The sequence below is a fragment of the Pseudomyrmex gracilis genome, unplaced genomic scaffold (genome assembly GCF_002006095.1).
Source record: "Pseudomyrmex gracilis isolate BER0280 unplaced genomic scaffold, ASM200609v1 scaffold_2, whole genome shotgun sequence".
In the NCBI taxonomy this organism is placed as follows: Eukaryota; Metazoa; Arthropoda; class Insecta; order Hymenoptera; family Formicidae; genus Pseudomyrmex; species Pseudomyrmex gracilis.
This window is the reverse complement of record NW_018020586.1, coordinates 1,629,289-1,655,378: the sequence shown is the minus strand read 5'-3', so window position 1 is coordinate 1,655,378 and position 26,090 is coordinate 1,629,289. Positions and strand designations below refer to the sequence as shown.

General features: G+C 37.7%; 1 protein-coding gene across 2 annotated transcripts; it reads right to left on the bottom strand.

Moving 5' to 3' along the window:
• Window position 1: 1 nt before the first annotated feature.
• On the bottom strand, window positions 2-23,553 carry LOC109853424 (guanine nucleotide exchange factor for Rab-3A-like). 2 transcript variants are annotated; one of them, XM_020425569.1, is made up of 9 exons: window positions 23,374-23,553; window positions 4,349-4,726; window positions 3,925-4,213; window positions 3,462-3,710; window positions 3,082-3,314; window positions 2,616-2,999; window positions 2,395-2,497; window positions 2,248-2,314; window positions 2-1,967 (listed from the first exon to the last, which is right to left on the bottom strand). In XM_020425569.1, the coding sequence occupies exons 2-9, from the start codon at window positions 4,687-4,689 to the stop codon at window positions 1,888-1,890; spliced, it is 1,746 nt and encodes a 581-aa protein (XP_020281158.1). In that variant the 5' UTR covers window positions 4,690-4,726; window positions 23,374-23,553; the 3' UTR covers window positions 2-1,887. The 2 variants fall into 2 exon arrangements, with proteins under 2 accessions (XP_020281158.1, XP_020281151.1); XM_020425562.1 differs by lacking the exon at window positions 23,374-23,553 and adding an exon at window positions 11,604-12,312.
• Between the last annotated feature and the right edge of the window lie 2,537 nt (window positions 23,554-26,090).

The following is a 26,090-nucleotide window of genomic DNA, read 5'->3' as shown; positions in this document are numbered from 1 at the left end:
ATATACAACTACCATATATTTTCTATTTCACAAGAAATGCTCACAAGAAGTCTTTTCTTTCCGCCCCGTATAACGAAAAGGCGTTTCGTTCTCTCTTTTATCGTTGGCCGCAAGTTGTACATTGGCATTATTTTCAAATGGCGAACTGATTCGTAAATTGTGTTTTTTTCTCTCGATCATTATTTTTATTACATTATCGAACGCGGTAAATAATGGAAGACAAGATAAAAATCTCACCGATAGCGATCGTTTTCACAGCATTGAAATAATTAGTCGTCTCAGTCATTATGGTGTAATGAACAGTGTGAATTTTTTTGTTTTTGTAGAGATTATTCGCCTCGAGTAATTCATTTAATATCTCATGATCCAAAATTCAGAGTTGAAAATATTTTCGTAGTAAACAAAATATATATATGTGTGTGTGTGTGTATATATATATATATATATGTATATACAATCAGAAAATACATGACCGACACGCAGATGTCAGGTTTGATCGATATATATGTATGTATATTAACAACATATAACCGTCATAAGAAAACGCGAATTTATACTTTCAACATGCTGGATTATATAATATCTGAAGAGCAGAAAACCGAAAATGTCCCCGTTTACAACCGACGACATTTTATGATAAAATGTTGAGAATTATTTGTATGACATGGATAGAAGTTTTTCTATTTACACTACTAAATTTTTTTTCTGAGATTCATACATGGTCCACACAGATATAACTCTCTCTTTTCTATGAGTGATAATATCGAAAGAATATTATATTATAGTAGTCAGAATACGATGCAACAATGAGTATCACCTACAAGTTTAAATGACAGGATTTTTTACTATTTCGGGGTTTGGTACGAACTCTTGAACGTAAATAAATATGATAATTTATATGCGATCACAACAATATTTGTAACAATATTTCAATATTCAGCCGTTGACAGAGTGTACAATTAACGCAACAAATCAATAAATTAATACAATAAAATTTAAAAAAATAAAAACACAAACAATTATAAATATAAATAATTTGCAAACACATATTGGGATTTTTTGTCGATGTTAATACCAAACCACGACGTATAGTGAACTCGTATATATAATATATGATTGTTAACCACATTAACTATTCATGGAATATAAACGTCAACTATATAGTTCGGAGAATTTTAACTGTCATAATTCGTCACAAGTCTAACAATTAGTTATCAATGACATTCAGTTAAACTTTAAAAAAAAAAAATATGATACAATCTCGAAAATTCTCGTCTATTATTTACATATGAGAGAGACTTTTTGACAATGTCTGATCAGCAATGTCAAGATCATTCACAGCCTTCTAATCAGCTCCATTGTCACTTTAACTTGCTCACAAATAATTAAATCTACAATGTGTCAAAGTGGTTATCGATATTTCGAAAAAAACTCACGCGCGCAGTTTAACCCGGTGCGCAAGTGCGCACGCGCATTTTTCCTGGATGATTTTAAATATAAATCCTTGTGTATTCTCACGCGGAGTTAAAAATATCGCGACGTAGGTTAAATCTATTAATCGCGTTACAAAATTCATAAACCAGGAAAAGGAAGTTTCATGTATGAATAAATCACGGACGTTTTACAGTCGTAAAAATACACGCGCGTGTAAATTTTTAGGAAATATCAATCAGAGTCGTTTTACAGAATTAGAGAGACTTCGAATATCCGAAAGCTTACTTGCATTGCACCTTCACTGCGCAAAAAAAGGCCGATGACGGAAATCACCGCGCAATTACAGTGATTTTTTGCGCACTTTGTAATTGATTCTATTTCTAGGCAATCAATTGTTTTGTTTTTTTAACTTAAAATGTTCCGAGACTAAATAACATCTCGTCTGCGCGAACCTCAGGACGACAACGCAAGACCCAAGCGCGCGAAAACCATTTCCTTCCTCAGCCGCGTGATCTCCCAGTAAACATCGTGAACTGTAACAATAATTTTCGCACAATTCAATATAAATTATTAACAGCATCAGAGATGTAAAATTTTTTTGACTTATTTGTTTGACATTGCCACGACAATTAATGCAAAAAGAAAAATGTTACATGTGCGTCAACTTTAAAAGAAAAATCTTTGAAAAATATTTACACGCATATGGACATAATTTAATTTAGTTTTTTAAATTTGTTTTATTTTAAATTGCATCTAATAATTATCTTTTTTTTATAATAAAGTTTTGTTTGAAAAACTTTATAATATATTTACCTGAGCTTTTGACGAGACCGCGCTCGATGTATCTCAAATAATTGAGAAAATCACACACCGCTATAATCTGCAAGCACGCAATCTCTTACTTAAGGCGGAATGTCTTTTCAAAATAATCGACAAATGTAACTAACTATCGCAACTTACTCGATTGCGACAGATCTGCGAGATGCAGTACCATTGGTTCTCCTGATCGCCGAGTCGCGTACGGTAGTTACATTGTCTTGGCGCCTCAAACAGCGCGCATTTTCTGAAATAGACATTTCGTACATTTTACAAAAATATTTCCTCTATAAGTGCGTGTGACAGTCTATCTCCATGAAATTTCAAATTTTTTGCTGCGCAGTTACAAATAACATTTTTCGTACTTGGGAAAAGCAAGTTTCGTTTTGTCGCTGACCGCCTCGATAAAAATGATGCCGTCCAACACGGCCTGTCTGACTTTAGCACCCAATTCTTTATTAGGAAAATCCAAACAGAGGTCGATGTCCTCTCGAAATACTCGCGCGACAAAAGGATCGCTCTTGTCGACGCAGGGATTTGCCTTCCATCTGAGAAACTCTGTATACACTCTCGGATCGACTTCCAGACCGAAATCCTTACACTCCCGGTCCTTTTCCTTTTCGCGATCCCGCTTCCACTCCTTCTCGAGAGTTTCTTTGTCACTCGGCAAAGACGGTCTTTGTTCTTTCACCGGCGACTCAGGCGGCGAATTCTCTCGACCGTACTTCAAATTGAAATGCGACGGCGATCTGCATCAAAATTGTAATTAAATGCAATTATTACAACAACAATCAAAATTAATTTTTTTACAGAAACTTAGAACAATATTACCTTCGATGTTTTTTCGTAAACAAGCCCTGGCCGTCCTCGCCGTTGCTTACGCGACCTTTATCAATTTGAGGATGCAAATGAGGATTCGGCCTCGATGGTGTAGACGTAAGCACCAAAGTTTTCAAAGCAACTACTTCGGCCGCAAGTACTTCTGATTTCATGCGACTTTCCTCCAAGAGACGCTCCGCTGTTGCTTGGCGTACGTTAGCTTCTCGAACCATATTATGTGCCTCCTAAATATACCAATTTTTGTGATTAACCTAAAGTTTGTGTTTTTTTTTATATTTTGTATTTTGTGTTGTATTTATTTTTAAATATATTAAATACATTCATTCATTTTCTCTCGTCTCTCTAAAACGAACAGAATACGAGCAACTAACTTGAAAGAGACTGGCAGTGAGTTCTTCAAGTTCGGCCTCTACATCTTGTCTGATTCGCGAGAGCCTGGCAACCTCCTCATCTTTCAGTTTTAGTTCTTCATGAGCCCTCTTAAGTTCCTCCTGTAATTTCGCCACTGCGTGTTCTTTTACTTCAGCCACTGCTCTTCCCCATTGCAAGGTGGTCGGCGATGGCGGACTGCTAACTTTTTTAGGAACGCTCAACAATTCTTGCTTTGACGATATTTCTGGCTGAAATGTTTTGTTTTTTAACATTTTTGTTACAAACATTTTTGTTACAAAATTTCTAATTTGCCAAACTAAATAAAATACTTTTATCTCAATGATATATTAATGTAAAAAAGTGTGTATCAACAAAACCTACTTTTCACTGAAAATATTTTTATTCTTTAAATTGCGAGAGAGAAGAGTTCAGAGTCTGATAAAATAAAACCTATAAAATCACCTGTGTATCTTTAGAAAAGGACAATCTCTTGGAGGAATCGTGGATATTATCTTTCTTCGTTGAGTCTGTATCAGTTTTCTCGGCCTTCGCTTTTTCCTCTGCCTCGCTTAATCGAAAGTCCAAGGATCTCGTGTGATGAGGCTCCGTGACTTCCGACTCGTGAGATTTTAGTTTGTTGTCACAGAGCTTTGTCGGCTTAGCCTCGTCCGATGTGCTATTTCGATGTCTCGATAGAACACCTTGTAGTTTTTCGTTGTACGTGAACAGAGTGGTTTTAGTTGAGTTGGAACTGAAATGTGTGTGACACACAATTGTAATTTTCAATGTATATTCATTATTAGTCAATATAACGGAATTCCGTTTATTTCTGCCAAATTAACAAAATCATCAAGATATTTAGTAAACCAAAAGAAAACCAACGCACCTATCACTTAGGAACTTGTTATCGTCCTCGTCGAACAGACTAGTAGGTTCTTCGTCGTCCTCACGTTTAGTGGCGTAGCCGAAAAGATCCGTGGCCGCTCTCGCAAGATCCGATTTGAGAATAGGATGAGGCGGATGAAGCGTGACGCCGATCGAGCAATCAGCTTCGTCCGTGTACAGCTCATCCTCGTCCGTAGTGTATTCCTCGTCGCCGGTGGTTCCGGTGCTTCCGGCGCGTCTGTGCTTTGTTGTGAGCGGTCGATAGGCGTACTCGTTCGAGCCGGAAACCGACTCGTTGGATTCCATTGACTCCGGTTGCTGCTGCTCCTGGACCTCCTTCATAACGCCTCACTGTGACCGGATGGAGCCTTCAAACTTGCTGGAACGTTTGACGCCTCGATTACTTCTACGAAGTGTGACACGTAGCAATTTTCTTTTTAGTACTTTTATTTTTTTCCGTACAAAATCTATTTTCCTTTCTCTTCTACATATTACCATTTTTTGAAAATATTTTGAGATAAACTTTTAGCAACGCACATTTACATTACAGTATATTTATGCGTTATATTTAAATTAGGTATATTATATCATTATTTTTTTATTTTAAAGTATAAAAATATGTAAAAAGGGTAAAACACAGTTTTAAAACGTGTTTGAATTTATTTAAACATTTCAAATGCGGCCACTTTTAGTAGTTGTAATATTGATATTTGATGAAAAATCTCGCGGAAACGAATTTCGAGAGTGAAGCCTGAAAATTCCGTGCATTATAAATAACACGCAAATTCCATTTCATTTGTTGCGCGTGTGGGCGTGAACACGCGCTCTTGCTCCGTTACTCATTATGTAAGCATTCGGGAAATTTAAGCTTATTAGTACTTCATTGTCGAATAAACCTATTATTTGCCACGTTCATTACCAAGCCGCCTCGGTAAATTTACGAGGCGAAAATTTAAATTACAACAGCTAAATTGAAATATCTTTCTTTTTATTTTTAATAAAACTGCGTTAAAATAAACATACACACACATTTGCAGTAACATCATTTACGGTTTGTCAAACAAAACCAATTGAATGATACGAGAAAATACACATGTTACGCGCTTCGATGCAAAACTGAATAAAATTAGCGTTTCTGCGAAATAATTTCTGTCTTTCTCTCTTTCTCTGTCTCTCTCTCTCTCTCTCTCTCTCTGACACTGTTCCGTTTAACTACCTAGTATCAATTTTAACTACTCTAATAGCTTGTAGGTACAATTTGAGATAATGAAAAAGAACAAAATGTTATCGTGCTGCACGCACGTTCTTACGTCACATATTGTGCCACATCGCGCACACGTAATATTTAGAGAAGAAGACATGTCCACTTACGCGCCCTCTTTTGCAAACGTCGAATCAAGAACAATTATAGAACTTGTCGCAATTCTGTTCCAATTTCAGACAGTTGGTACAATTTGCTTCGAATAACACAATCTGTACATTTGGCGAAGAATAAGATAATTGTCAACGTGATTACAAATGCAAATTTTCAGCGTTATTACATTCTCAAAATAGCACACAGTCCTAGTTTAAAATATTTATATTTTTTTCTAATACTACAAAGAAAAAAAACTTTGTTTTAATGTTTTTGTAAGGCATTCGTCTCTTTTATGCGTTCCCTTGTTTTTTATTTTGTTGTTTTTATATAATTCCACATAGTGAAATAAGTCGCGCAATTATTTCTGCAATCAACGTGTCAAGAGACAACACTCTAACGACTTTGTTCGATCTTGAAGAATATCCCGTGTGGATTGTTCCCACATATTCTCACGAGGCAGACACCGCGTTAACAATGTAACAGCTGGTTCGCCGCGGAGGAATCCGCGAAGATGATTTCCTTGGGGGCTATATAGGATCGCGCGCGGGAATTGCGTCATGGTTAAATCGTGGTCGCGAGAAGGCGGCGAGTGGTACAGTCGGGCACAAGTTACGCTTGTGCTTTTCGCTTACGTGTCAACGCAGATCTGAGCCGTGCGATAGTAAGCACACACACATGAAAGATAATTCTTGTTTTTTTTTCTCTGGAAAAAACCAAACAACTCTTGGAAAGATTTGAAACTCTCGCAAACATACAAATTATTGCCAATAAAAGATATCGCTTTGTGTAAAATAATAATAAATAAACTTTACGAAAAATTATAAGTCTCTTTCCAAATAATGTACAAGTATTCTTTTACAGTTAAAAAAAAAAAAAAATATAACGTTTTACATTTACATGCTGAACCTTTTGCTGAAACTACTTTTCAACGCGGCAACAACATTGTGTATTTTTTCGCGGAACTTATGGAACGCAATTTTTCTCTGTGTAATGTGGCAATGAATAATTTATCAGAGAGCAAAAGAACTAACGCGGGAAAAAAGTTCAAGCCTGGTATATTTAATTTTAATCGCGCTGTGTCAACGGCGACCAAGTAATCCCTCGTGTAATTATCAGTTAACACGTTCGGGGTGATTAAGGGAAGTAATTAAAATTTACGCGCGAGAATGTGTGTGTGTGTGTATGTGTACGCGCGAGTAGTTGAGTTTTCCTGCGAAAACTTCCACGATATAAAATTTCCCAGGATATAAATACGGCCCTGGCCTTGCGGCTCTCTCACGCTTCACGTGTGCTAGTTACGCCCGCGTGTGCGGGGTCTGAATTGACGGGCAGCATCTCGACGATGTGTGACCGCCTATCGCCTATCGTAACGCACACGTGTGTGCTTACGCATACTTGCCCGGACGTAAGCCGCGTGCGACCGCGTACCAGTCGCAGGACACTCTCTATGAACGACGAGTACCAGAACGGTAATAGCAAAAACGATGTTGCTACGTTTATGCTTGCTTTCATTTTGTGAATACGCCGAATACAAACTACGGTCCTTCCGTGATGAGATCATCAACGGTTTTGAGGATTTGCGGCTAAAAATACATGAGAAACGGTCGAAACTGTCGATGTAACTTGCTTGAAACTTCTCTGACTAGTTCTATTTATTGCAGAAAACGCGTAGGCGTGATGTAAAATTTTTTTTTTATTACTTTACTAAACTAGAACCTAAGCTCGCGTCGAAAAAGTAAGACTTGATTCATCGGTGTGAAATCCTCGACGAAGACAGAGAGTGAGTCAGAATATTTTTCAGTTAACTTGACGCGCAGTCAAAGTCTGGAATTTGTGAGTACGCAGGGGATTTTTGTTTTTTTTTAAATAAAATTGTATGTTTTCATTCGAAGATCTGGCGCGGATAGATTTTTCATCGGAAATCTCTCTGTGTGTATCCAATGTTTTTCTTTCTCTCTCTCTCTCTCTCTCTCTCTCTCTCTCTCTCTCTCTCTCTCTCTCTCTTTCCATCGAGTTAATATTTTATTCATGAGATAAATTCACTCCGATGAATAAATATATGAACTTGTTCTCTTTTTTTCCAACTCAATGTGAGAAAAGAAAATTGTACAAACTTTTTATATGAATAAGTCATCGGATCTTTAGTGAAACCGAGTAACCAGATCGTGATCTGAATATATGTGTGTATCGCGAGAAACGGGAGACACTGAGGATTTGTATCAGCGACGCGAAAACAAACGGAAAAAAAGATGCTCGAATAAATGAAAATTGCGCGCGAATTCGTCGACCCAATCGACGAGACTCAAGGTTTAATACTCGCGCCTTGAGAAATAGACACTAGCGTGTGTGGACTTCAATCGCATGACCTAGATACATGCAAGTAACAGAGAGGCGTAATTTAATTTCCCACTCGCTGATGTAGCTCGTGGTTTCTAGTCAAGTTGTCTATTTAACGGATTTTGTAGTACGTACGCCACGTGTAAAACTTCGCAATACTACTGTGTATATATATTTTTTTGTCTCCACTAATATTTATTATTACTGCTAATTATTACTAATTATTTTTTTATTATTAATTACTTATTCTTTATTATTACTACGTATTTCTTCCGCTAGTATTTATTATTTGATTAAGCAATTTGAAGAAGCGTCATACAGTTTTTACGGAAAAACCAGGGTGTTTTAAAACTTTTCCATTAAAACAGATGTGTTATTTCACGGAAAGTTTGAAGCTTTTGTATTTTTAACGATCTAAACGAGTCTCTACTGAAAAACAAAAAAAACTGTCAACGTTATTCCAGATTGGCAATAAAAAGCAAACGTTATTTCCAGATTGGCAATAAAACGCAAACGTGCTGAATGTTTTAAATGCGAAATACATACATATCGTATCGCTGAGCGTATATCACTTCACGCGTTGTGTCGCGCGATTTGACACTTGCGCATCGTTAAACCGCGCCATACGTTATCTTTGATATTGAATAATTATCACGTGTTAATTACAAAAGAGAAAGAGAGAAAGAGAAATAGATAGATACGTGCATATATGTATGATTTTGCACACTAGAGAGTAACGTGACCTCACGGGTGCTTTCACGCACGTGGAGCTCAGCTGTATTTTTCTATTGCCAGCGTACACACACGCGGACACACAAGTTCACTGTTTGCGTTTCGTGCAATATTTATCGGTGACACACACCGCTGCGTATAAAGCCGTTAATTCACTTTTTCGTACGACTCGTTGCGTCACAGGTGACAATAGTCGTATTTTTCGTGTACACACAGGCGCCGCGTTCTTTCCCTACATCCTCTTCGCGCAATTGCACATCGCGGCGCGTTATCCCGTTTTATTGAGAGAACATCGTACACAGCTTCCGCTTGTAGAGATCGGCACACCGTTGTCATGAATGATAAAGACAATGGGGCAAGTTAATCTCCTCCCGGGCATAATTTCATTTCACACTCTGACTCGCGCGGCTGACAATATCGCGTATCATCGCGTAATTCATGCAGCATTCGCGCTCCCGCTGGTCGGACGCTACGCTATGGCTGATGCATAATTCAACGGAAGCGACAATGATAACGGGAACACATAGAATTCGAGGTGTTAAATTTCTTGCCCGACTCCGAAAATGAATTTAAGTCGAGACGATAGAACGCAGACGAAGTAGATGTAATTTAAAACAATTTTTACTAAAATGTATATGACGCGTGACCTAACAAAATTTAAAAAAATCTTAAATCAATGCAAGAACGTCACGTGTGTATGTGTGTGTAATGTTAATGCTAATAAATTTAACCGGAGAAAGTAGGTTGGACGAAGTATAAATAAAAACACTATTTTTACAAATAAAAATGTATGTGCGACGTGAGTGCAAACTTGAAGTAAGCAAAAAAAAATCTTGAATCAACTTGTAAGATTATCACGTGTGATTCTTTTTACGTTCTATTTTTCAAGGAGAAAATGATAATGATGGGTTACACATGAAAGAGTGAGAAACAGTGAGAGAGAGGGAATGACTGTACAAAGAAAATATATAAAAGGCCATGATGATGCGGCTAACTATATAACCATCGCGGAATTGCGAGAGGGTGCAGAGAAAGAGGAACAAGAAAAAGAAGAAGAAATACGAAGTAGTTTCCCACATACATCAGCGCTGATGCGCCGCATCCGCTACTAAATCACGGTTGAAAATTTCCATGAAACGTGTAAAACATCAGGATTACACTAGTCTACCTAAATGAGCGGATTAAAAGTGTCGTCTGAACCGCGGAGAACCGTTTTTATCACATAAATTCACAATCAAATCCGTAGCACGCGACAATCAGGCTCTTTGTATTAAATTCTAAATGTTTCACAAAGTATACAAAAATAGAGTTAGGAAACATTCGATTCTCTGACACTGTAAAATTCTTTGATCTTCAATCAAAACATTTGTTTAAAAGAAGAAAATTATTATTGTGTATTGTTATAAAATTATTTATCAATTTCGTTTACAAATTTGATTGATTTATTTATGTTGTTAAAAGGCAATATTGTAAAATATTTAGAGAAACATACTATATAATATCTTACGCACATATATATATTGAGTATAAATTATTTACAGTAAAACGCATATTTTATCGCCACAACAGGATACACCGTAACCAATTATCTCACAGTTACACCGTTTACAAAAACAGGAAGAGAGAGGGAGAGAGAGAGAGGAATAAATCGGAAATGCGTTATCGCGCGATTCTAATCTGATTTCCATTTGATAACGTACAATCTGCTCGACACAATGCTCCAAATCAAACAGATAAATCCCGAAATGCCGCGCGAGTATCCCAACAAATAGGAACATATATAAATTACGCGTATTTGGCAGTTAAAATCGGAGCAATGCGTGTGTATTAAATGAGCCGCGATTGCTCGTTTTTCTCTCCTCTCGACATATTCCAAATCAACTTTTTTTTTCAGCAACGTCGCGTATTTTAACTCCTCGATTGACGCAATTTCAATCCGCGCGCGCGCCGACGCGAAATATGTCATTCTAGGAAAGAGCGTTAAAAGTAATTTTCTACGATACGCTCTATCAATCAAACGGTTCGCTGCCAATCTTGGAACGAATCGCTATCGAAAGTCGAAGGTCGAGTTACGTCGTATCGAGAGATTCGATAGATTTGTCTACAAAATGTAAAACTATCCGAGCAAAGTTGTTGATGCAAAAATTAGACATAGATAACTTGTAAAACACTTCGGCGTGTGTGCGCCGTTGTATTGTGGTGTACATTAATTGCAACATTAATTAATTTCAATAAATAATGTCGTTGAAATGTGGAATGTTCGTCGAGCGAAAATAATCATCGTCCGATGCAAATCGACAAAAATTATTGCTGAAAAGTAACAGTCTTGTTAAATATCAGATTATGAATGAATATGTTCATTTTGAGATACAAAAAAAAAAGATCCGAAACGTCTTCGTCAAAATATATTTTTTTGTTTAACCTCAACGACATCATCAATAAATAATTCATTTCCATTGTACTACGTAGAAAGAATTGACAGTCACGGTGTTACCGTGTCACCGCGGTTCTCTCCCCAAATCCAATTTATTTTATTCGCCTTTCTCTGACGTATGTACGTAAGTTCGCGACGGGGAAAGGTCAGATAATTTCTATCTACTGTATGATGAACTTTATCTCCGCGGTCATGTTTCACGTTTCACGTGTCAGGAAACTAGAATCGGAAATGACATATGGAACGGGAGAAGATACGATACATACGAGAGATAAGAATATCTCTGAATTCCGAGTGATTAGAATAAAGAGCTCTGCGAATAGGGCGAGAGCGCGTCGAGAGTAAGAGAAAAGCTTGATGTGACGCGTTCCATCAAGTTGTAAAAAAAAGTCATACCTTTTCTCTCTCTCGGGTGAAAATTTTCCTCAATAGAAAGCGAGTGGGGACGTAACATCCGTCGCGTTTTAATTCGGATGTAAAATTCAACAGTCACAATATCGGAGAGACAAAGAAAGAGACCGACAATCCGATATCACTGAATCCGCGCGTCGCGACGGTTCGGCGCGGACTGAACCTGCCGTTTCCTCCCACTCTGCACGGACACCAATGATCCGCTCCCTTCTTCACTTGGCATCGCTACGATAATCATCATCTCCTCTTGCTGTGCATCATAAACCTGTGCTCCGGCGATTCGAGAAGTGGAATTACGTCGAGCAACGTCTGCGCGAAAGTGGTATATCAACAATAATAATCGCAAAAAATTACACAGACAACATTAAATGCAAAATAGAAAAATAAAACTCATTCGCCGGGAACAATCTTCTCATTTACTTTCCCCCGTAGAGAATGAAACATCGTTGACCGACTAAATGTTTCCACGGTGAATTGATCATCGTGCGTCATGTATCTCGCAGAAAAAAAAAAAGAATCGATCAATCAAACGCTCCCACCGCTGCAGATTTGTCCGTCTGTTACCGCGTTTCCATTGTTAAACTTGCGCAACGAAAGAAGCTAATCTAAAACTGGTTTTTTATTTGCGGAACAAAAAAAACGCATCATTGACTTTAGTCCATGACGCCTTTGTCTAGCGAGTTATATTGCGCGTTATATGCTTTACATTTATCACTCGCGGGTTTTATATTTGTGGCTCTTCTTTCCCGGGATCTCTCTGCCGACCCTGCCACTTGTCTCTCCCACTTGACTAGTTCCTCCTCCCACGCGCGATTTTCGATAATAACACACGTCCCTCTCTCGCGAGCTATCAGTGATGCGCTCCGAATGGACCAGCTTGGCTAGAAACGTTAATTATAGCGGTCGTAATTGAGTTTGATAGAGCTCAATGAGATAAGTGTGACCCTTGATACAAGAGACGGCCTCTATCCGTCGTTGTGCGCGCGGCTGATGGCATTAAATTACTACATATACATATCTCGTTTCTTCTTTTACGCGCTCGTTGGACATATCGAGCTCAAACAAGTTGAGGTTCATCGCGCCTCCGCGTTTCTAATCGACGACGTTGTCTGCAAAACGTCGAGTTCGTATAAATAGTCCAACTCGTTTCGCAAGAAAATATACACGCGTTATAAAAACATGTGGAAGAAATTGTTTTACATAAAGAAAATCTCTCTTGTCTAGAGACTTAACTTTTGTTTCGATAAAACTTTCTTGTAGTTTGCTAATGAGATTAATTAGAGATCGGTATGGAAAAGATCTTGTGCGAGCGAAGATTTTAACCGAGAAAATAAGTAGCTGGCAAAACTTCTCTCTGCGCTTCCCCAGAAATTCTTGAATCAATGAAATTGTTCTTTGTATCATTCTGTGAATTTCTTTTTGTCTTTCTTTGTATGCCAACAAAGAAACGAGATAAAAAGGCTTTATAAAATTATATAGAACTCTACTTTGCTCTGCAAGATCTTTCCTACACAATTTCTTTCAAATTGTTTTTCTTTCTCTTTTATTTATTTAATGTCAAAAAAAACGACGTTGAAATCGCCGACAAAATTCGAAGCGGATCTTTAGATACACACGAACACACATACACACAGATACGTGGTGCGCCACACTGAATGCAGAGAAGATATCCTCAGATATCTGCCCGCGGCTTCGTCACTTTCGCCTCATTCATTTCACGGACACGTGCGAGCTGCCAAAATTGTAAAATTGAAAAATTCGAGACGGTATTTTTATCGACAAGACGTTTTTTTCCTCGAAATTTGTACCCCTCCGGAGAACATTTCTTGTGCAATATAGCGCGGGATAAAAAATTCACAGGTAACCCTACGCCGTCTGAGTCGCCATTAATATTTCAGTAGCGGCCGCTGCCTGCTAAATTACATCCTTCAATATTCACTATGCAGTCTACCGCGTCGGAATTTTGAAAGTGCATTTTTCCAGTCAAGTGTTTTGCTCCCGTGAGTTTTTCGTTATATCTTGTGTAACGAAAGACCGCTCTCTCCCACAATCACAGCGAATAAACAATCAAACAGGCAATAACAACTACAATGTGTGATAACTGCTCTCAGACACAGAATCTCTTTTTTTATTGAACGACTAACTTCTCTCTCCGAGACTATCAAGTCGTCATTAGAAAAAAGAACATTCTAATATATATATACATATATATGTAACATTTGTTGTATAAAACACGCGTTGATATTTCTTCTACTTTCGTAATTGAAAGCTGACGCGTAATCGCGCGCGCAAGGGTCGGAAGAGGGATGCGGAACGGGATCTTTGTCACGCGGTTTTTTCCGAGCTTATTTTTAAACGACGCAACCGACCGATGAACTCACGTGAGAAATTCCGTGCGCATACGCGATATTACATACGTCGCATATGGGGTGCCTATACGTCGCGACAGTATCCGCGCGGATCATGTGTAGGTGCATGCTCTCACGTTTCCCTTCGGGCCGTGACCCGACTACGCACGAGCCCGTAGTGAATTCCATCGCGCAAAAGAGCCCTTATCCACGTAGTGCAGCCGATGTGCTGCACGTGTGTGTTGTGTTAGGTGGGTCACAAAGAGCGACTGCCCCAGACAATGGATACGCGGGACGACGGTATAATGGGTTTATGATTTTACCATAATGGTCTCTCTCGCGCGCGCACCTATGTGTCCGCATATCGGAACGTCAATGAACTCACTTAGATGGGTCGCGCTTAGTTAAAGAGATTGCCTCTGGGCAATTATCAGTCTTGAGACTTTAACTCGAACGATAGATACTTCTGTAGCAGACGTTTCAAGAGAAATTTTTCGATATGAAACTTATAATATCTTAAAAATATTTAATTATATGTTTCGTGCTCGTTGTATGTTTAAATAAAAAGATAGGGAGAAGGCAATAACGAGCTACACCTGATGTTCCAGTAAAATTCTTCTTTAATCCAAGGATTTCGAACATCAGGTGTAGCTTATTGCCTTCTTCCTATCTTTTTATTTAAAAATAGTTACTTGTATTATTTCTTTATATTTATACATATGTTTGTATTTATATACATTGTTATTTATTTATATGTGTATGTTTTTAATAGTTGAACAATTATTTCTCATAGAACTTGAAGGTAAGTTTTACTAGCAAAATTATTGAAGCAACTAATTTTTCTGCAATTTTCCAACTATTAAAAATATACATATAATAAGTAATAATTTATTTGTATTGTTTAGATTTATTTATATATTTATTTATATTTTCTGATGTATGGTTTTACTAGTTAGAAAATTGTTAGTTGCTTCAATAATTTTGTTAGTAATTCCGAGTTTACTTAACTCTCCGAGTTTCATGAGAAACAATGTTATTACATGTATTCTTATTCCGCGATATATATAACACAGTATTAGTAAAAAAAAAAAACATATATATACATAAGTAAACTAGAAAGTCTCGTCAGGTATGTTGATTTTTACGCGGTACATATAAAGTATGTTGCACGTCACACGATACACCGGTTTAAAGATCATATGGGATAAGTTTATATCGAGTGGGATAAGTTCCTCTGAGAAAACGCACTCGAGCGAATCTATTCTGCTTCAAAGAGCGCGTAAGCCCCCCGTTCGTTGCGCAGGCGACTATGTAGATACACATTGCACACGGTCGTGGGATAGTTACACGTTCTCCGTGAGGGATATATAGCAATTCTTGAAATTGCATGAATTAACTTGTTTGATTTACGCGATATTTTGACTTCGATTCAAAATATCCTCAGCCTGAATCATCAATTTGTACAGAGTATATCACTGTTCGCTTATCTTATCGTAGTTATAACGTTCGACTCATAATATTTGCAGTGAGTGTATTGTTGATTAACTCATTATGATATTATATATCAAAGATACTGCGCTTGAATTTTGAAAATTTTCTGGTTGCATAACACGGCTGCCGATATCGATTTTGTCAATGTCAATACATTATCAGTGCAAAGTTTATCAATAGATGATATCGGATTGAAGATATCACGGTTATCATTCCGCTTTCAGAATAAGAGAGAGAAACAGACATACTTGATATGTTTCGGAGCATTTAATATAATTAAAACAATTTTTTTAATACAAATTTATATTTTTATATATTTATATTTTATATATATATAAAAAAATTAAATAAGATGTTAAAAATAGAAAAAAATTAGCAACTGTAAAAAACACTCAGTGCGTCAAAAATCGAAATATTAATTCTTAAACAATTTTCTTCTAGTAATACATCATGCAGTTCGAGCTTGGTGATAAAAAAAAATTATCGCAAAAAGTTTCGAAGTATTTCATCGTACACAAAAGCACACACATCACTTCCGAGATAGACCGGAGTGCGATAAAGCACACGCGATTTATGCGGCGGTATCTCCGGCATCCTCCGAGCGTAGCATTTTTAGTTATATCTCCTTCGATTTCCCGCGATGCAAATGCATGACACTGCGCATACACAGTGCATGTTGTGTGCGTTCGCATCTTATCTCGAGTGCGATAGATGCGGCTATCGCGCGCATAGAGAAGACTGTGATAGATCGTTATTTACAAAAGCTGCATCAGCACTTGCGCGGTCAACGGAAAACTTGACCGCGCGAACCACTTCCGTCGAGATGCAATTTTCTCTAGAAATTTAGACGGTGTGAAATTTTGTCTTTCTCTCTCTCTCTCTCTCTCTCTCTCTCTTTCTCTCTTTCTCTCTCTCTCTTTCTCTGTGTACGCGGTTCGCGTTAAATAACCGATCAAGCGTGTATGTGTATCACCGTCGCAAGAATGCGATTGGATGCTTCAGGGTTGCCTCAAGGGCAGAAATCGCCCTGTTCGCGTCTCTCTTCTCGGTGCCGTCGAACCGGCACGCACCGGAATCCAGCGGAAACCGGTACGACGGGTTCCACGGTCGATGGTTGTCCGGCGGTGCACGACTTCCCGTACTCCTCTATCTCATAAACGAGATAGCTCTCGTGTACTTGCCCGTAAAAATTCCTACGAGCAATCGCGAGCGCTTCTCTCGCGAGAGGAAGAGAGAGAGAGAGAAAGCGCGTACACATTCTCGCGCACGTGCGTGATATCCCGGTGGACACCCCGCAAGTGCGATCTTGTTCATTAACCCATTAAGTCTTGGCGCTCGTTACATTCGTGTTAACTTTCTTCCGTGTGAGATCGGGAAAGTTGGTTTTTTGAAAATTAGTGGACGAAAGTGCTGTCGTAATCGCACGAACGTACGTTGGACGTTTTATCTCCCGTGAATCAACCGTGGAATTAACCTAGATGTACATGTATGTAATAGGAAATTGTAGAAAAGTTATCGAGAAAAGTTCAATTGTGCCGTTTGAATGAAACGATTTTTTTCTCTTATCGATTACGCGAGCAATCTCTGTTTCAAGTAGAAAATAAATTTAGGCGCGTAATATATGTACATAAAAAAAAATAAAATAATCGCGTATCAATATCAAGTGCACAGTAAAATTGAGCAAAACCACTCGTAACAATCCACCTGCCGCACAATGCGGAAGTGGAATAAATTATATCTGCAACGCAGCTGAGTAGTGGAAGAAGTGATTAGTTCCGCCTCTCTAACTAATGACCAGTCATAGCGACTCGCGCTCGAACGATTCTCGGACACTCGTGGCTAATTAATGCGTATTGTGCGCGAGCTATGCGCTGCACGAGCATCTCTCTCTCTCTCTTTCTTTCTCTCGCGTTTAATTATTATTTTAGCAAAGAGCCCGGCGCATCGCAGAAATTTCCGTCACATGTTACGCACGCATTCCTTAAAAATGCGGACACCCGTATACCACGTAATATCGTAATTATCGCGTTCCTCTTGTTGTGCGTCTTACCTTGTCGTTTTTTATCATCGAGCACGTTGACTTTGCTGATAAAAAAATAAAAAAATTACAAACGCACAAAGTCGCTCGCAGAACTTTCGTTACCGAGCGATAATTGCGCGCGATAATTCATCATCGATTCCGTTATCATAACAATATACCGGCGTCATCGTCGGAGAACCCCGCAAAATACCGGTTTTCATTCACACAGCCGGTTTTTCGAAAATGCGACGCAGGTAAAACCTGTTGGCGTGAAACAAAACAAACTCGCGAAACGCGTAATTGTTTCTCCTGGTTTTTTTTATTTCGCGTTGAAAAATGAATGACGAGCAATCTCTCGAAGAACACGGCGCGCGAAGAAAAAGACGACAACGCGTTGATCCATGTTCGCGATACGCGTAATAATAAAGAATATGCCGGGTTTGAGGAACGCGCAGGTCCCGAACATCGCGCAGATAACTGTAATTGGCCTCATTAACCGCCGCGCGCGCAAAGTGTCGGCACGAGATGTAATTAGTCTCTCTCCTCCCTCGCGCCCACCTGAATAAGTGCACAAAGCGAATTAATTGGACATCAACCGTGAGCGCGTCGCACGCGCTCCTCTCCATTGTGTCCCTCACATCCCGCCTTTTAACCATTATGCACGTACTGGTACGTGCCGCGCCGCGAGTTTTCGAGATTACGACACCGGGACTCAACCCCGGAGCTCTTTCTGTTCCGCCGCGTCGTGCCACAAAAGACTCGTGACATTTTAGAAGAATTAACGCATCCTCATGCCGTTCTTCTCGCGGCTTAAGATCTCCTCTCTCCATTGTTGCGCCGCGCGTTAACGAGGCTTGTTTTATCCCAAATTTCTTAATAATCTTTTTTTTTTGTTTCCTTTTCCGTTTTTTAAGGAAGGAAATTAACGCGCCAAAAACGTTTTACAAAATTTTATTTTTTGTTTTCTGTCACATTCAAAACATTTTTTGCGAACATTTCACGCGTTTTTATTATTTGTTATATTCAATTTGTATTTATTGCGTCAAAGACGCATTTTTTTTCCAATTCACTATTCGCACAGGCAAATTCTCGCGAAAATTGTTGCGTGCGAATATTATTGGCAAGTGCAGAATATCTCGCCAAGTCTGAGAGACTCTCTAGCGCGGCGCTTTAGAAAGGCTGACAAAGTCTCGGCTCGGCACAAGAGCAAGTAGAACGACCTGCCCGAGAGTAACGGCATCCGGGACTTCAGGGCCGTACATTGATAAGAAAAAATGATTCTTTTGGTGTAAACACCGCCTTGCGCGCGCGCGCGCTACCGTGTTTTCATACCGTGAAATATGATCTCGCCTGTGCCCTCTAACAAGATTACCGCGTTTAATATCTCGAGAAAGAAGACGATAACATTTTTCACACTTTTCCGTGGGGTAATGGAGATTACACATTCTTCGTAATTACCCTTTTTTTATTTTGCAATTTTTTACACAAGATTCTTAGATATCTTTAATAAATTTTTGAGATTTTATATCTTGAAAGCACGTTGTTTTGTTGGCTGTTTTGTGTTGCGTACACTATATACATGTATGTACGGTGATGGTTGCTTTCGAACTATTAATCTGTGGTGGTCATTACGCGAGATAACAGCAATTACGACCGCCCATTAAAGACAAGTGAGTGCGTGATGACTTCTGCGAATTTACTTGTGCATTTCTTTGATGACAATTACGTGAGCGCTTATTACTTTTTATTTGCGAATTTATTGCTTTCTATTTGAACTGTCTAATAATAGGCATTAAATTAAACAAATTGACAAATAAGTTTTATTGTATATGTTTTGTTATTTACTTCTCGAGGTATTATTTATTTATCGTGTAAATTAGTTATATTTACAGACGTCATTCTGTTGATAAATCAAAAAGTATTAATTTTTGCCAATTTTTTATATTTTATTTGCAAAATCAGTTGAAAAATGCATTTCAACGCGTCTTTGGAATTCTCGTATCAAAACGGAGAAGAGACAAAGATCCGAATTGTACATTTTGCATAATACGGGATTTACTTTTGGCTAAAATGCTAAACTTGCTTAAACTGTAATTACCGTGCAGAACCGTTTCTCACAACTGAACCAGATAGTCGCTTCCTGAGATAGTAATTAACGTGATGTGTACGTAGGTGCACAACTAGCAATTTTCAGCGATAAGACAGATACACCACTACCACCACTAAGGCCTGGATCACGAGACACTTTGCACGCTTGGTGCACAATAAGTTAACTTTCACCTCGAATAGAGTCGAGTGCTTTCGCGTTGAGAGAGAAATCCATACTGCGATCCCGGTTTTAGAGATTTGCTTCTCCGTGAGTAAGATCTCGCGTGTAAACGTTTATAAACTCCCACACGTGTTTCGAAAGATTCACAGACTGAACGATCGTGCTTGCAGGTGTTACGGACCGCAGAAGAACACGTGAAATTGCACCAGAGACCGAAAGAAGCAACGCGTTCTATCTAAGTTTTCTTCAATTTTGTAATACTATTATCAAAGAGAAGACTGAGAGTACCCAGACTCATAAGAAAATGTGTAATCGTTTTTCCGTCCTGTAAGCCAGCGCAATGTCCATAAGTGGTGCACATTGGCAACTACGTAGCCATGTCCACTGACTTGTCAGTGCGTGCGCTATGTCCTAACGTGGCCATAATTCCATTCCGCGCTCTTCTTCCCTTTTTTCAATTTAGCAATTTTTTTTTTTTTTTTGAGCTCGCACTTTCTCTTTATTCTACGGTAAATAAGTAAACAAAAAACCGGAATTCCCGCACGAACTTCGCAGACGCGACTTCCTGACCACCGCGTGTTGTCCCGTCACAATGACACAAGCGCCATTCAATTTGCCTTCAACTTACACATAAAAAAAAATTATATAGCTACAAGTGTTTTTACACACAATGTCAATAATAATAATTTCATCGCATTTCTATTTTATAAAAACAACATATTTAGCCTGTATGAATGTAATTAAGCTACGTTTATCACCAAAATTTTGTTATTCATTTTATATACATCAAATATAAAATATATAAACCACGGTGGAGACAGAAAAGTGTAAATAAAAGAATATTTTAACCCAAAAAATATTTTCCAACTACGCGAACTCTATGCAATCGGTTTAATATGTAATTCATGACGTTTCTGTGTGTCATACAAATAAATACGTATCGTTGATGCCAGAGTATCGGGAACCACGGATGCGTGTACCTTTCCATCAGATTGCATTTAAAGTTCGATGAACCGTGTTTGCTATTCGCGTCTGATACGAGAAGCATCGATTCGGTTCGCAAAATGTATATACGCTCGGAGCAATCAAATATTCATATATATTTTTTAGTCACATTATTTCTATAGTTTTTTTACCTCTAGTTGTTGAGATTTTTATTTGTAACCGCGAGTTGATTTTGACTTTTAACATGTTCAAGCATTTATAAGATCCAAAATATATTAAAAGTCTAGCGTATTGTGACTTTTAATGTATATATTAAAAACTAACAGAGTTTATAAAACAACGAACAACAACTTCGACGCGTGTAAAACACAAATGCAATCAGACGGTTCTTTGATGAGTGCATAACATCTCTTCTCGTGAAAAGGTAATTTTTAATTATGCGAAACACGATTGCTTTTTCCATACGAATTAGAAAGTGCGGAGAAACTTCTGTACGGTGCTTGCAAACGATGTTATATTTAAGTATTTCGCCAACAAAATCCTCAAGAAAATCGCGTGTGAAAATACCGCGTTGCGTTTCAGGTGCAAAGACTTTGCCTCAATACTTCTCCTTTGCTTGGTTTATTTTTCATGCACTACTCTGCCACGCCTGTATTGCGTATATTACATTTGTATCGGATCGCTATTTTCTCCGCGCCGCTAAGAAAGACCTTAAATAAAAAACCGTTTTGACAAATACATGTTATTTGGTCAAATCGTTGTAATTTACCACTCGAACTTCTCTGTGAGAAAACTCCCTCTTCGAATATTATATCGCGCGCGATAGTATTTAGCTCGCAATTTTCTTTTTCTATTATTTCGAAAGCGGAATAATCTATTTAGCGAGTTTGCGATTCAAGTTACGTTATCATTAGTGTCAAAGAGTTTGAAATTACGAAGAACAAAATAACGTGAACATCGTTTCTCTCTTACCCGTTGGAGGTGCGCGCAAATTCAATCGTAGTTAACTCGAGCTAATGCAACAAGCTCGTAAGCGATGGTGTTATCGGTCAGTAATAAACCTTCTCACCAACCAATCGTGTTCGATTTTGCGCGACCGCCGATAAACTCCCGTGACACGTTGTTAGGATTGTTTTTGCGCGCGTTGCGTATTCGTATATAGTTGGAACCGGATGCAATCGGGAAAAATTGCATACAGCGTCTTACGCAACGCGCATCGAAGGAAGCGAAAAAAACGCTGAATCCTTATTGAAATTCCTGGGACAGCACATTGCTCAAGGTAGCGCACGGCATACCGTACTTCGTTGGCGAAGACCTACTTTTTTATAAACGCTCGCACACACACGTGATATATTTTCTCTCTGTCTCTTTTCTCTCTTTCACGTACATTTTGCAAAACGATTCGCAAAATCCGAAAACTCAACTTTCCACGACACGATATAAGGCTAACTAAACTAAATTGCAGGTTTTACACGTAAATCTACAACCGCCGATAAAGAATACTGTTTTCGCGTTTTCTTTCGGTTCATTTTTATACGTGACTTAAATTGTTTATATACTCTTACACATTTTTTATGTCGGTTTTTCATTCAAATTTTCATCGCGATTCGAATTTTGACTGAAAGTACGCGATTCTTTAACGAATAAACTGAATATTCAACTGTCAAATTGTGTCAACGTAAAATTTCACTCTGATGAAACAGGAAAACTTTTAATTTTGTTTAAATATATATATAATTAATGTAAACTAATTTTAATTTAATTTTAATTTATGTAAAATATTTTTTTAAATATAATAAAGCTATCAGTTTTTTCTTTATAAGTTTTATATTTATTTGTGTTGGCTTTTATTTAGTGTGGAGTGAAAAAGCTTGTTTTTATATAAAATTTCATGGTTATTATAAAATAACTTTTGAATTATTTATTTTTGCTGCGTAAATTGAATTACGTTGTAGTTTCTTTAAAACTAATATTATGTTATAAAGATCTCTTATTAAATACGGAGTTGATTTATGAACTCCAGTACCGCCATGCTATAAATAATGATCCACATATATTGTATATATACTGACGCTCGTTAAATTTTCTTTCGCAATTTTGTTATTTCTTAAAATATATATTTTTATCTAAAAGTGTAGAAAGAAATTCAAATAATTCTTTACAGCTAATATAGTATATTTGAATTCTTTTTTAAATCCTTCTTGGACTTGTAATTTAGAAAAAAGAACAATGTACATTTAATAATAGAGAATATAAAAATTTCAATTTCGTTTATCTCTAAAATCTCAAAATTTTACGAAGTTAATAAGTTCTTCAACCTAAGAGCGTGTAAGATGAGATTATATACACAATCCTTTGCGATCTTTACGAGTAAAACAAGACCAAGAAACACAAAAAGTACAAATAACAAGTACCATTTCGCTTCTTTTTATCTCGCACACTTGCTTTTAATGAAGAGCGTCTTCTTTCTTTTGTGAGTTTGCGACGCGCCATGAGATTATACCGAGAGACGAAAAACGGAGCAAATTGCAAAATTTTTTTATTAAGTTTCTCTTCGACTGGAGACGTCGAAAATCTCTTGCAGCATCTGTCGCGCGCGCGGTATCCACCGAGAGACAGAGAATCAGTATCGATCCGAAGTACAGTCTGATTCTAATAATGGGAGCGACCAAACGTACTTACCAGCGTGTAGCTGCTTGCGGTTTGCCATTCGCGTGAGAAAGAAAAAAAATCGGAGCCCGCGGCAGGTTGACAGGTGCAATATGCAAACGCAGAATCTTTTTCTTTTCTCGATCACGGATGCACTTTCGTGTGTCACACCGGGTATATGTCGGGTGATCGAGCAATGCAAACATTCACACACGCGGCACAGACCGCTACTGAGAAACTCTCTCTCACGCTCCGAGACGCAGCGCCGTAGCCCACCTGTTGGCGACGTCCCTAACTAAAGTCAGGATGCACACATTCCGTTCATTCAATTCTCTCTCTGCCGTAAATCTTCTGGCGATTTAAATCTGCGTGGGATTTACGCGGAAATATTTTTAGTTAGTTTTTTTCTGAATCAAATGATCGAACTGACATATAGTTTGTTAACTAAACGTTAAATCAACACAAACAACATAATTTATATTTGCACAAGCGTATGAAATTATTTTATATAAAATATTGATATAAAATTTCTGTGTAAAATGAGAAATGCTCGCAAATTCGTGTTTTTTTCGATTTATACGTTTACTATTGGTGTTTTTATTGCGAGCACGTGTAGATTGGTAAATAAAGTGTGTTTCTTCTGATCAATAATGTGTTACAGAAATATTCTCGTATTTTAAACGTAAATATCTATCTTATCTAGATAACTAAACCCTGTCGGTAAATAGCGGCTTTCAAATTATCGTCGCTATCACGCTCGCGCATCCTTCACAGCTCAGAGCTAGCAAAGCAGATCTCTCGTTTTATTGACTAAAAATCTTGATAAACAAGCGCGCGGAAGATACATCAAATCTCTACGTGCAAAATAACTTCATTTTGTTTTTGTAAAATTACAAAACAGTATATTTTTCTTACTAATATGCTTTGTCACCTATCTTCGTTATAGAATTACAAGCGTAATATAAAAAATTATTGTGTACTTTTCTTTTTTACTTCACTGTCGGTAAAACGGTCCAGTGATGAATACTGTGCTTCTAAACCTCCGCAGTTCACAACTCGTACGGATACAATATACACTGCGAGCGATAAATCGATGCTGCAGGTTTTTCCCCTTCTACGCGCCGCTTCAACTTCAACCAATAGCAGTAAATAGCGACTGAAATAGACACATAAACAGACGTCCCCGCGAAAATATGTATATTTTGTAAAACAATGATAATATATTTTGTATTTATGCGCAATTGTGTACATGCATTTGTTTAATTATTATTTATCTGATTACGTCTAATTGACGCAAAGAAAACTACTGTAAAAAGTCATTTCTTCAACTCGCGGTCTAGAAACGCAGATTTTTTTTTATAAATAAAGGCATTATATTTCTTAATATATAAATTATCTTTACTATCAATATTATCTATCACTTCAAGGTTCTTATATGCATGCGTCGACCTAGGTGACGTTCCACATAGATAATTTATGACAAAGCTCCACGACAATGTGCTTTTTTGTTTCTATATAGTATACTTACTTTTAAAAGAGAGGAAACGTAGGAAGGGAAAAATTTGTGTATGTGTACAGGAAAAATAGAAGAAAATATATATCTTGGCGTCTCTCTCTTTCTGCGGCGCGCATGAGCGTTCTTTATTAGACTCGGAGGACACAATTTTCCGGAGAGCTGTATCCCAAACGTGTATAATCATTATACAGACTTACGGAAAAGCCACGCGCGCGGATATCGATTCGTCCTCCTTCCTGTCGTCAAAGTATTTTCTTTCTACTTGATGCCGATACGAATTAACTACGGAAACGTGTTGCTTTATTTCTGATACAAATAACTCTTCGAAAATGTATAACAATACATACAATAAAGTTTAATACATACAATAAAGTTTTAACGTATAGCAATACATACAATAAAGCAATAAGTTCGAACATGATTTATTTATAATTATCTCTGACTCATTTATTAATTTTTTTAAAGTAACTTAAGTCTCATAAACAGAAGACGAATGACATCACTTATTTAATGTAAAAAAGTATTGCAAAAGTATTGCGAAATGTTATTAATTTACATGAGTCATGTGTAAAACCAATATTATCTCTGCAATTATTATTTTCAAAAGGAAGTGAAAGTTTTGACTTATTCATCGATGAAAAGATATTTGTGTACATGGACAAGCGCGTAGAAAAGACTTTCCTTTCAAAAGTATTTTTGAATGTTTTTTCAAATATTCACAATTACGAGAATTTTAAAATACAACATTTTATATATATAATAATAATAATGATAATCTTTCAATACACATTACAAGTGCAAGATAAGAAAATGACAAGTGTTTGTATAGAAATGATTTTCCTGCGCTTCCTCGGATAACACACAAGAAAAGTACATTAAATTCTCTTCGAACAACAACAACTGCGTGAAGGTTAAAGAGAAATGCGTAGGTGGTCTATGGCGCATTCGCGCTCGGAATGATGTTGGTAGGTCAAAGTTTAAATTGACACACACAGACTCGAACACAGGCGGCGGCCGATGTCGGCAAAGCCGATCGGGAACAACGGCCAGCTCTCTCTCTCTCTTATCTAACGCAGCCACACTTGCGAACGGCGACGTTAAGTAGTAACAACGTAGGCAGGATAATGGCATTCAAAGGGCTGTTTGCAGTTCAGTGGAGGGATGTGCATTCTGTGCAGTTACGTGAAGAGGTGGAGTGGCATTTATACGCCTCTCTTGAGTATAAATGAAAGAA